The 12,500-nt window shown below is 46.8% G+C and overlaps 1 protein-coding gene across 1 annotated transcript in view; it reads right to left on the bottom strand.

Annotated features, from left to right (window-relative positions):
* The window catches only part of LOC307074693 (ankyrin repeat and BTB/POZ domain-containing protein 3-A-like), a 30,747-nt gene that overhangs the window by 15,370 nt on the left and 2,877 nt on the right, over positions 1-12,500 (bottom strand). Inside the window, 5 exon segments of the mRNA XM_079734961.1 lie at positions 3,005-3,098; positions 4,689-4,790; positions 6,296-6,385; positions 10,019-10,184; positions 11,189-11,457. Coding sequence (XP_079591087.1) covers positions 3,005-3,098; positions 4,689-4,790; positions 6,296-6,385; positions 10,019-10,184; positions 11,189-11,457 — 721 coding nt within the window.

The raw sequence follows: 12,500 nt of genomic DNA, 5'->3' as shown, positions 1-12,500 counted from the left end.
CTATTACTACTCATAACATGTTTCAACCAAATATAATTATATGATAGCATTATAATTGTTCAGTCTGTATCAACTTATTTACTTAGTAGTTTTACTTTTATGTTTGAATATACTGCCAAAGCTGTTGCATTTTATTCATACATGTCTATTTTTTAGTTGCCTTGTTCCAAGCCTCATTACTGGAAATTCAAGAAATTGTCCTACAATTGGAGCTGCTGCTGGCGATGTTTTGACTGTTTGCTTCCATACAAGTTTAATGTTTCATTTTCTCGTATTGGGTTGGACGATTTATTGTGTATTTTATTCGACTGTATTCAGAAATGTCTGGAAATAAATGTGTTTGGAAATAAATATATCTCGAAACTAATATCTAGCTCATTTGCAAATTATTTAAGCTGCTTTTTTGTGGGGTCATTGTAATTGGATTATGCTGTGCATTACACAAAACAGTTAATTCTGTAAACTGTCTTATTCCTATAAATTTCGCATTAAAATGGTCGATCCTCGAAGTCACGACTCGTCTGTTCTGGTACCGCGGTGGTGGATCAAGCGCCCTACCGATGTCAGGACCACAGGGTCGCTCACCAGCTTCCACTAGAGACTCGAGACTCACCTGTTCGGAGTTCACCTACACTGCAAAGCCACCAACCACACCCCCTCCTATGCACTTATTGTATGCTGTATGTCCTTGAATTAAAAATCGTACTTTGTGTGGCATCTTATCCTAGCTATTTCTGTTGGATACGTGGAATGGGCTAACCTAGCGATTGTTAGTGCGTGGCACTTGGTTCTGTGAACATCCTTTCTGTACTGACAGCGATATATTGTTCCTTTCTTCTGACAAACGTATTTATTGTAAGTCACTTTGGATGAAAGCGTCTGCTATTAAATTTATGAATTTGTGAATTTTATGAATATCGCGTAACCTCTGGCGAGATGGAGAGCCTGACCCAGAATGGGTTACAGGCGTCACGCAACATGAATAGCCCTTATTGCTACTTATGGCCAATTCATAGCCACGCCATGTGTGGAATGGACTCTGCTGCGTCCGCTGTTGAAGTTTGTGTCATTTGAGTGGGTTGGAACACAAAGCTTTGTTTCTATAGGATTGAATCAAACACAATTTGACTTCCTATCTATGTTAGTTTGTTGTCAGACCGGGAGCCTGCTGTCTAAAAGGGCTTCACTAGGGTTCTGCTTGCATCAAAGTTATGTGATTGATAGAATTGCATTGTGTGCTTTGTAAACTGTTGAGACACAGGATGATTTCTGAGGACATGACTCATGATCTCCAGTTTACTTTCATGTTTGCTGCGAACGTCAACGTGTTCATATGAGGGCAATCTGAATAATGTGTCACGACCGAGGTGAACTCATACCTGATCCTCGCCCCCTTTCCCCAAAAGCCACAAAGAGCAGCTTTTCATTTCGTACTGAAGGAGCTCTCAAATGAATTGAGCTGAAAAGGACCGTATTGAGGACTTGTGAGGACACTGAAGCTTTTTATTGTCGTCCTAATCTTCAAAGGGAAATATCTCCATGCTGCTTGCAACTCTAACTCAATAACAAACCTTTTGTCCCCACCTGTTGCACTGCCAAACATTAGTATTTGACATTAAAACACATTAACGTTCTGTTCATTCATTTGACATCCCTTCCTATCTCTTTGCTTGTCCTTGAAAGTTTCAAGTCGTGCTGCATTGAAAATCCTTGAAGGGAACGCGATTCACTGATCCAGGCTCCATTAGAAGTCTCCTCTCTCACCACTATCGACGGTGAAAGTTGGGAGATAAGCCCGATAATAAGCGGGCTGCTAATGCTCCACTATTACCAGTGGCCGTTTGTTCTAACCCATTAACCGTTGCCACGGCAACGCAGCTGTCTCGGACTGGTCGGGGTCGAGGCCTGCTCGAGGTACATGGCATAGCTACCTCAGCGGTGAATAAACAGAGTTTGTGTTCGGGAACACTTGACCGCTGAGATGATCATTTGGATGAATTTACTGATCATCTGAGCTGTATCGTTCCCTTCCAGAGGGGAGGATGAGGATACTGATGTAGATGGGGAGGTCTGGGAGAAACCTTTTGGTATTGCTTGTATATGCATTATATTTATATCTAAAAATCATTTTCTGCATCAATATGAGCACAGCGATATGCAAGGAATAGACACTTGAGTGAAATGTTTGTCTCTTGTTGCACGCCCACGGCCAAACGCGCTGAATTAAACATCCTCCAGCCCCTCACGACACATTTCCTACTTTTATTTCTGTTTACATCAGACGAGAACTTAAACAGATGCCGAGCTCTGTAGGATAAAGTGTTCCGCCGTGGTTCAGAGTATAGAAAGCTGCGCCCCCTCCTGATACGACTGCCAAGAACTGCAGACACAGAGCCGAGCCGAGCCAGCGGTTAAGCCCTCCTCTCTGAGACTCCTGCTTTCTACCGTCCGCTTGCCGCCGGTCGGTAGACCTGACAGAGACGACAGAATGAAACCCAAGCAGCTTACATTCATATCCCAGCTGCATGACTGAGCGAGCGGTTGGTACTTTAAGACCTTCTCCCAAACGGCGGGCAAACGTAGGCAGAGCCCGCTTCCAATGTGGAGGCTGCTGTCTTCATTTATAATCGCAACATCCAGTGTATTAGTATAATACACACACACACACACACACACACACACACACACACACACACATACAGGACATTTTACCCATTGTGTACTGTGGACTGAGTTTGATATTCAGACCGTCTGAATCTCTCTCGCTCGCTCTCCGTTGCTCTCTCTCTCTGTCTGTCTCTGTCTCTCTCTCCGATTCTCTTTCTCTCTCTCTATTTGTGTCTCTGTCTCTCTCTCTAACCTTCTGTCTCTCGCTCAAGTTCTCTCTCTTTCTCTCTCTCTCTTTGTCTCTCTCTCTTTGTCTCTCTCTCTTTGTGTGTCTCTCTCTGCCTCTCCCTCCAACATACACACACACGCACACACACACACACACACACTCTGGTACCTGCGGCGGCGGCTAGCTGTAGCGGCGTCTCGGTGTAGTTTTCCGCCCCCTCCTGCAGTGCCCCCTCAACGCTGGCCTTGTTGTCCAGCAGCAGCTGTTGTGTCAGCAGGGGGGGGGGGGGGGAGGGGAAGGAAGTGGACATGACGGGGGGGTGGGGGTTCATAGGTGAAGAGGGGGGGGGAGTTGGAATGCAGACAGAGATACACCTTGTTAGAATCGAGCATCAGCAGAATGCGTGTTCATGCTATCAGGCCTCGACGCGACACCCTAACTCAGCCCGGGCTTTAGCGCCCGGATTAAGTGGTTTGCTTATCGCCACTGACTGAGTTTGTGTTGGTTTACGGTCGCTGCACAGTGGAAGTGAGGGCTGTGTGTTAACGTGTCAGGGCTGTTGGTTATGGACGCCACCGTCGCTACGCTATCGTTTACAGAGTCGGCGTACGAGGCAGTGTTTCCTCTCCTCCTCCTCCTATAGACGCCCTGTTTTACTGCAATCACAGCCTGCCGCGGCTCAGCTGACGTCAGGCTAATCAGCAGCCAGATCATAGACGATCATATTTTGGCTTTCAGCAAGATGTGTAATTTATTTACCCCCCAAAAAACAAGAACATCTGCCGTCGCTAACGAATCAAAGGTGGCTTTGGTTTTCTAAATTGCTTCTCTGGGAATTTAGAGGCAGGATTCAAGGGGGATGCAGCCGACAGAAGGGAACGCGTCTTGGCACTATGCATAATTCAAAACCAAGTTTTGCTTCGTGACCCAATAAGGCGGAGCTAACCTCTAACTCTTTCCAAACTCATCATTTCGAAACCATTTATTGGAGATAATTACTGAACAGATTAGCTCCGAGCACAAAATGGTGATCTTGTGCTGTTTACTTTTTGGTTTTATTTAGAGGAGGCTTTAATCGAAAAGCGAGAAGGAGTGAATTTAGATGCAGGTAACTAGGCAACAGGTGCTGTGATAGGGGCGAGGGCATTTGTTCACGGGTGATCCCGTGGTTAGGCAGCGTACATCAGGGATCGAACAAAGAACCTTTCGGCTGGAAGTCGATAGCCTAGCCGCCGCAACGCATTCCCCCCACTGTACCTCTATCACACACTTTAGAAAAGTGGTTCTCAAACTATGATGCGATATCTAGTGGTACACAGAGGTGTATATATATATATTTTTTTTTTTTTGGATTAAAGACAATGTCCAAATACTAGAACAAATGGGAATGCATTAACCATGAGATCATCTTCACACCCGCAGTATGTGTGTCTGTGTCTGTTCTAGTGCTACCACTTTGTACAGCTCACAACAGCTAACAATAAATAATATTATTTTTAGCAATAAATGTGTCTCCTGCGTGGACCGTTCATAGCTGAATAGGGCCACAGGCCTACACTACTGTATTTGGTTTTATTTTATAACGTCGGTCATGATGGCGGTACTTGGGGAGACAAATATTTTCTGAGTTGGTACACAGTATAAAGAGTTTGAGAACCAATGCTTTAGACTGTAATGTCAACATCATCATCATCATCATCATCATCATCATCATCATCATCACCATCATCATCATCATCGTTGTTATCGGGGTCCAGGGAAGTGGCTAGAGTGGTGGGGGGGTGTGGGAGGAGGGCGGTGTTAGGTGAACGGAGGTCAAAGGTCAGAGGTTACAGGTGATAAAGGTCACTACCTGCACGACAGGGACGTGTCCGTGCAACACGGCGAACGTGAGGGGCGTCCCCTGGCGCGTGTCGGGGTAAACTGAGGGGTGCTTGTTTACTGAGCTGGGCACCTGGGGGGGGGGGTCATAGGTCAGAGGTCAGATCGAGGGAGGGAGACATGGGAGAGATGCGTTAGCCGTTAGCGTTTAGCCGTTAGCGTTTAGCTGTTTGAGGAGCAGGTAGAAGCGTTATGGAAAAGGGGAGCAGGGACGTTTAGGTGCAAAAGAAGAAGAGAGAGGAAAGGAAGGTTTGTTTTGGGTCGGACGGTCGCGTCTTCGCTCGCGTCGCTCCGTTTCGTAGCTGAGAGCTCGTTACGCTACGCTACGTTATGCTACTACCCAGCGATCGGAAAGGCAAGACCCCTCGTGTGATCCCTCCTGGACACGAGCCCGTCGTACCTCAACGTAAGAAAATCAAACGTGTGTGTGTGTGTGTGTGTGTGTGTGTGTGTGTGTGTGTGTGTGTGAGTGCGCGCGCAAACATATCGGCAGATCACAAATGGGACAAAACGGCGAGAATCAGATGAGGAGCTGAGAACAGACAGTAGTGAACTGATACCACTCACTGTCATCACCCTCACACTCTGCACTGACTCTCAGTGCAGTGGGAGAAGTTATAATGCATAAATAATTAGGCCTATGACAACAGAATAGCCATAAGTAAAGTCATCATAAAATGAAAGCACACCACATCTTAGTAATGGGAATAATAGTGGTTTCAGGCTCATTTAGTAGTACTGGTTCCCCTCTCAATTATTAATTATGTCCTAGTCATTAAATATAACTGCTTTTTATCCGGGAGCTCAACCGAAAATATATAAATTGAAATATAATATCTAGCACACCTAGATATTACTGCAGGCTTAAGGTATCGATGCTAAGCTAAGACAAACAGCACTGTTACACTCAAACACACAGAGAGAAGCCGGCTTTAACCTCACACTCATCACATCATGAACATATAAGAATAAAACGCAAAGGAATGAGGTAAACAAGACAATGTTTAAGAAACTGACGCTGAAGCGATGGTGTGTGTGTGTGTGTGTGGCCGGGCGGTTGGTTAACATATCATCAACGCGATGTGGGTGAATGAAAACCAGGAGCAATATAAGCAACATGATGTCAGTAGATGTTGAAGTATACGAAAATGAATGCAACAAACCGAGGAGTTTAAGCAAAGGAAATCACGAAGAGAGGCAGAAGGAGAGCAGCAGCACAAAGAAAATGACAGTTAACAGTTTCACCAGCATCACCAAACAACTTAAAACAACAAGACAACACATAAACACAATGACGATTTAGATTGATCTTTTCTCTGTGGCGGTGATCTAGGCCTATGCTGATAACTCATGTAATACAATTTTTTTTTAATATAATTTAGATAGAAAGATTATAATTATATGATTATAATTCGTGATGTTTTATTATGTCAGAATTACAATTACGAGACAGAATGAAACTGTTGGTCAGAATTAAACCCTGGCGAGTGGACCTCGGACCACCAAGAGCTAACGGGGCTAGCCGCATTGTAACACTGTGCCGTCGTCGTGGTGACGCGGTTGCCTAGCGACACTGACCTCGCTGTTGATGTCGGCTCCGGCGTCCAGCAGCATCTGGACCATGGCCTCGTCACCGCGCACGCACGCGTACATCAGGGGGGTCATCCCCTGGGGGGCGGGGGAGAAGGGGGAGGGGGGGGGGGGGGGGGGGGGGGGGGGTCAGTCCTTTAAATAGAGACGGCGATGGTGATGGAGACAGATCAGAGAGACGAAGAGGAGTCTGGATTTAGGTCAGCCGCGCTACGAGTAGAAGTCAGAGCGGCACACCAGATCCGGAAACTAATGATTAATAGAAAGATGGATATAGACACAGATAGATAAACAGAAATATAGATAGATAGACGGAAGGACGGATATAACAAGATAGAAAGATAAGGACAGGTATATATATAGGGATGGGAGATATAAAGATACAGATCAACAGGTAGATAGAAAAATACACATTTTAAAAGCCACATATTCCTTTTAGTTGGGTTCTGAATCCACTTATAACAAAAAACACAGCTATTTCCGAAGCACGGTTTACAAATATAGAGAGTGCACATTTACGCGACCCGGTAGCTGTAAGGTAAGCCTGCATTGGGGCCTAATTTAAACGATGGCGGATTATAATGAAAGTGAAACCGCGCAGCAATGCTAAAGCAACGCTAGCACAACACTGCTGCAGTTATCTTCCCGCTATAATTAATACTCACACCTCATTAGCAGCTCTTTAACGCTGCGACGTCAGGGGAGGGATTGGAACCCATTCTCACGCCACATCTTACTTCGCAACCCGACAACATCAGTAAACAGAAGGTCTCACGCACGCACGCACACACACACACGCGCGCGCCCTCGCTGCAGAAAGACTGGAGAGAGTACCAGAGCTTCCCAGAAGTCTCGTCCCGACGACGCGGAGGAAAATGCCCTTTAGCAACAACCACATGCAGAACAGGATCATGTCTCCCCCAACGTTCAGCAGGAACACAGAGATAGATAGATACTCAGAGAACAGCTGTACAATTAGTCACTAGGCAGACGATTCTTCATCAAAAGTGTATTACAAGTAAACCGCAGAATGTTGTAAATTTCAATCTCAGATTTCATTCGAAAATTGGGGTAACTACATCACTAGCGAATCCACCTGCGGCACGCCTCGTCGGAGGAAAACTACTGGATAGAGATATATGAACAAAGGGACCCAAGACACAGAAAAATGTCATGACAACCTCCTTCTGAATTCAATAAAAACAGCTAAGTGGTCCCTGGCTTCATATGTCTTTATGAAACACTAAAGTGTTGACCACTCCGTAGAGCATCGGAGGGTGATCCACGTTTACGACCTGCTCATAACACACCAAAAGCCCTCTTAGAGACAAATATCCCAATGCGGCCATTCGTTAGATTTTTTCCCAACTTTCGCCGCAATTAGGAAGCAGTAAACGGAAAGGTCAGCGGAGAGGATCTGGGCGACTGATCACAGTTAAACGCCGTTAAAAGCCGCAATGATTCAGACTCTGGAGACGGACGCCGGCGTGTTTTCTGCTATCACTTCCGTGATGCTGTATGTGTTCCCTGGGACCGTTTACCGTGTTTTAATCCAGAAACCAAACTGCTTTCATCGGGATGTGTGGGCGGCTGAGTGAAAGTATCCTATCCCTCCATTGCCAGTTCTTCCAGAGATAACACGCAGACGCCGAGAACACGCCTGAGTCGCAGCTAAGGGTATTCATCTCATTTAAAGAGAGAAGCCCATCAACTCCTCACAGTATTGTTGTATTTGGGCCAGAAGCCTCGTCACCGCGGTGCAGCCTGAGTGCGCTACGTCCATCACCCTAGCAACGCGGCCGTTCCTGAGGTCCTCAGAACCCAACAACGACCATCACCATGGAAACACTCGTGATGAAGTGGGAAGGGCGTTTTGACATCCAAAAAAACCTTTGTCACTGCAGATTTCTGCAAGGTGTTTATTCGTGCTGGCGTTCGAATGGATCGGTACGTCTGATTGATGATCTTTGCCGAAGAAGTATTTGAGCTTTCGAACCCCTCCCAAAGCGCTCAGCCCGTCGTCCCCTCGAGCAAGCCGGCTCCTCACTCCCGCTCCTACCTGCTCGTCACTAATCGGTCTCTATGGTCACGGAACGTCTCTTTGGATTAAAGCGTGAGATACAATTTCCTCCCGTCTTCTCACTCTTGTCTCCTGGCCTCCCCCCCCCGCTGCGGGGACGCCAATTTGGCGGCTTTCGACTCTGCGACACGCGGGTCCCACCTCCCACTCGACCTCCGCTGAGCCGGAACCCCCCCAACGCGTTGGAGCCCATCTCAGCACCCTCCTAATGTGGCCTCAAGGGGCAGTGATGTTTGGGCTTCACACGGTGACGCCCGTATGTATAGTGTGTGTGTGTGCGTGTGTGTGTGTGTGTGTGTGTGTGTGTGTGTGTGTGTGTGTGTGTATGTGTGTGTGTACGTGTACATATGTCCTTGAGGCTTAGGACGTTGTTTACCTCAGCATCCTCAGTGCCCGTTGAATTTGGATTCAACGGGCACTGATGTCTGTGCTTCACATCGTGACGTCCATATGTATAGTGTGTGTGTGTGTATGTGTGTGTGTGTATGGGGGTGTGTGTGCGTGTACATGTTTCCTTGAAGATGAGAAATATGGAGAAATAAGTCTTTTTTACTAAATGACAAAATAGTCGACATTGCAGCAAAATGTCTTCATGGGTTGTGACTTAAGAACCACAGAGATACTCAAAGATCAGCCAACACTTGCAGAGTGATATGAAGTTAAGACATTGGACGGTATTCTGGTTTATCGACTAAATACAGCTAAAGGCATGAGTGTAATTGTGTCAGTACCTTAACTTTTTCATTTTTCCCACTCTTTAATAACTGGACACAAATTGTTGCTACGCCCACTTGTGTATTGACAATAATGAGGTACACACACTCAAATGCATTAAATCACAGAGCCTTGATTGGTTGCAGTATGTCCTCGGAACACACTGTGCCTGGCGAGTGTGTGTGTGTATTTGTGTGTGCATGTGCATGCGTGCCTGTGTATTCCTGTGTGTGTGTGTGTGTGTGTGTGTTTGTGGGTGTGTGTGTGTGAGTGATTGCGTTGCTAGGTAATAGGCAATAGGCAGCACACTTATTCCATGGATGCAAACTGTTCGCCACTTTGCCTGTGTGGGTGTGCACTTTGCCAATGTGTGTGTCTGTGTGTGTGTGTGTGTGTGTGTGCATGTGTGTGTGTGTGTGTGTGTGTGTCGGTATGCGTGTGTGTGTGCCTGAATTTGTCAATGTGTATATGCGTGTTTGTTTATCTACGTGTATACGTTTTTGTGTGGAAATCCATGTCTCTGTGTTTGTGTGAGTGTGTGTATTTGTGTTTGTTTATCTATGTGTATCCGTTTTTGTGTGTGTGGGAGTGTGTCTGCGTGTTTGTATGCAAATCCATGTTTCTGTGTCTGTGTGAGTGTGTGCATGTGTGTGTCTACAGGCTGTCATTTTGTTGCTGGATGTGTGTCTTTAGGCATAGCTGTGTGTCTGTGGGTGTGTTTCTTTCTATACTTGTTTGTGGAGGAATGACGAGCTGGGTGTGTGTGTTATGTGTTCGCTTTCGTGCGTGCACGTGCATGTGTGTCAGCGAGGTGTTTTTGTGAGTGTGCATGCATGCACGTGCGCACATGCCTGCGTTCCTGCGTGTGCGTGCGTCCGTCTGTGTGCATGTGTGTTTGAGTGTGCGCCCACTCCTACCTGCTCGCTCATGCTGTTGATGCCGTCGGGGCCCAGCAGGTTGACCGCCTGCTTCACCAGGTCGGTGCGGCCGCAGTTCAGCATCCTGAAGCCCAGGTCCTGCAGGAACTTGGCCTCGGTGGACGCCGCGTCCAGCTTCCTGCTGGCGCAGAAGCAGTCGTCGGCCCTGGAGACGCAGCAGATGGACGGATGAGATTAGGAGGCTGTTAGACGAGAGGCCCTGGTACTGGCTCCGCTGCCACCAGCTCCGTTTAAAGCGGACACATTAGACCCCCAGGTGTGAGTGTGATTATTGCTACAAGCCGTTTTGAAAATCGGCCTCTTCTGACATCACTAGTGGGCGTGTCCACCTAGAAGTCCGCTGGATAGATCAGTCCACCAGCCTACCCAGTGCACTGTAGCAAACGTTGCTCATCTATCCGTCACACATCTAGGTGGACACGCCCACTTGTGATGTCAGAAGAGGGGGATTTTCAAAACGGCTTGTGACGCTAATCACACTCACACCTGGTGGTATGATATGTCACCTCTAAGATGTTTAGTAAACGTTCTTCGCCACCGAGGTTCGCAAGGGGATGATCTTTCAGAACCTTCGCTGAATTTTTTAATTTTCAACTGACAGTAGGACCGGGGGGGGGGGGGGACATCAGAGGATCCATTACTTTGATCACATGATGAGCGCTATGAGGATTGAGTCTGGAGGGAGGGGGGGTGAATGAAATCCTCCTCAGCTATCCAGCTTTTCAAAGCTTATTCTCTGTTTGTAAGAAGAGCGTCAGGCGTTCTTTAATCTTCATTTTTCAAGGTCAAGGTCACTTCGGTGCTGCTATTAGTTTATTTGAGGTCGGGGGAGGTCAGGTCTGCTTATTGACTCGTCGGTCTGGAGTTTTAGCGACGAAGCGAGGGTCGAGGCTGCAAAGTTTACTTTGGATTCAGGATGCTACTGCAGAATAGTTTGTGAAGGTTGGTAAAAAGAAATCAGCCAGACACTTTTAAAATAACTTTTCTATGACTTAGGCTTTATAACTTAAGGTCATAAAATAAAGCTCAGATATCTAAAAATCCAAAGAATATATTTATTTTATAAAACTGCCTAGCTACGGACACACTGTGGGCTGTTAAATGGGTATTATAATAACTCCTTGCGGGAGGAGATATTCATCCCCTTACTTCAGCTGACGTGGTTCACAGTCCACCCCGGGCAGCAGCAGTCTGGCCGCCTGCCGGACGTCATCGCTGTCCACCGAGAAGCTCCGTCTGTGGGCCGTGTGGGCGACCGCGACCCTGATCCATTCCATCAGCGGGGGCAGTACCAGGAACGGCCTGCAGGGGGAGACAGAGTTCAAACAGGGTTTTGCTATTTGCGTCAAGGACGGACTTGCGTCTGGTGAAGGAGTAGTAAGATAGCTAGTAGGTAATAACAGACAGAGATGGGAGGTCTACATTTATAATGAAAGATGCCCTAACTGAGTCGTGAAATGCACAATCCCAAGGCTATTTTCATGCAATCTAGGCTTGTCTAAGAGAAGAAGAAATAAGACAAAGGTATTGCAAAATGAAGTGGAATCATATTTTTTTCAAGCTAAATCCTCACACAGAAACACCGTAAACACAACAGCAGCCATTTCATATTGCACGTCTACCCCCCCACCCCTTCCAACCCCCAACACCTACAATGCAACCGAAATGTTAAACCACCTCAGCAGTTTGCTGACTAACATGAGACTGCCCCCCCCCCCCAGAGTTACGACAAACACAACCAGGGCTGCACAGTGCTGATATTTCCCATTCACCTGCAGCCATGAGATAGAGAGAGGGATAGAGGCAGAGAGAGAGAGAGAGAGAGAGGAGAGAGGCACTTGGGATGAAAGAGAGAGAGACAATGAGAAAGAAGGGGAGGAGTCGAACAACATGGGGATGAGAGACGTTGAGTGACAAAGGTTGAAAGAGAGAGAGAGAGAGAGAGACAGTGGCGTGGGATAAGGGAGAGAGAGACAGTGCGGAAGATGGGGAGAACAAGAGAGACACAGAAAGACAGACATTGAGGGAGTGAAAGAGAGTGAGAGAGAGAGAGAGAGAGAGAGGGGGGGGGGAGAGAGAGAAAGAGAGAGAGAGAGGGAGAGAGAGAGAGGGGGGGAGAGAGAAGAGAGAGAGAGAGAGAGAGAGAGAGAGAGAGAGAGAGAGAGACACACACACAGCGGACCAGAGCCCTGCCAGGAGAACCCCCGTATGGAAAGAGCAGAATAGAAGAGCTTGATCTCTCAGACTCAACCCTCTGCTGTACCTCCTTTAGAACCAGACATTTTAAATTAAACGTTACTATAGTTGAACTAAGTATAGTGGAACTATACTAGTTCAACTTTAGTCTAAGAGAAGAAGAAATAAGACAAAGGTATTGCAAAATGAAGACGAATTATATTCTTTTTCAAGCTAAATCCTCACACAGAAACACCGTAAACGCATCAGCGGCCATTTCATATTG

The sequence above is a fragment of the Pollachius pollachius genome, assembly GCF_949987615.1.
Source record: "Pollachius pollachius genome assembly, chromosome: 4".
Lineage (NCBI taxonomy): Eukaryota > Metazoa > Chordata > Actinopteri > Gadiformes > Gadidae > Pollachius > Pollachius pollachius.
The sequence above is the reverse complement of the archived record's forward strand: the minus strand, read 5'-3'. Positions and strand labels throughout refer to the sequence as shown.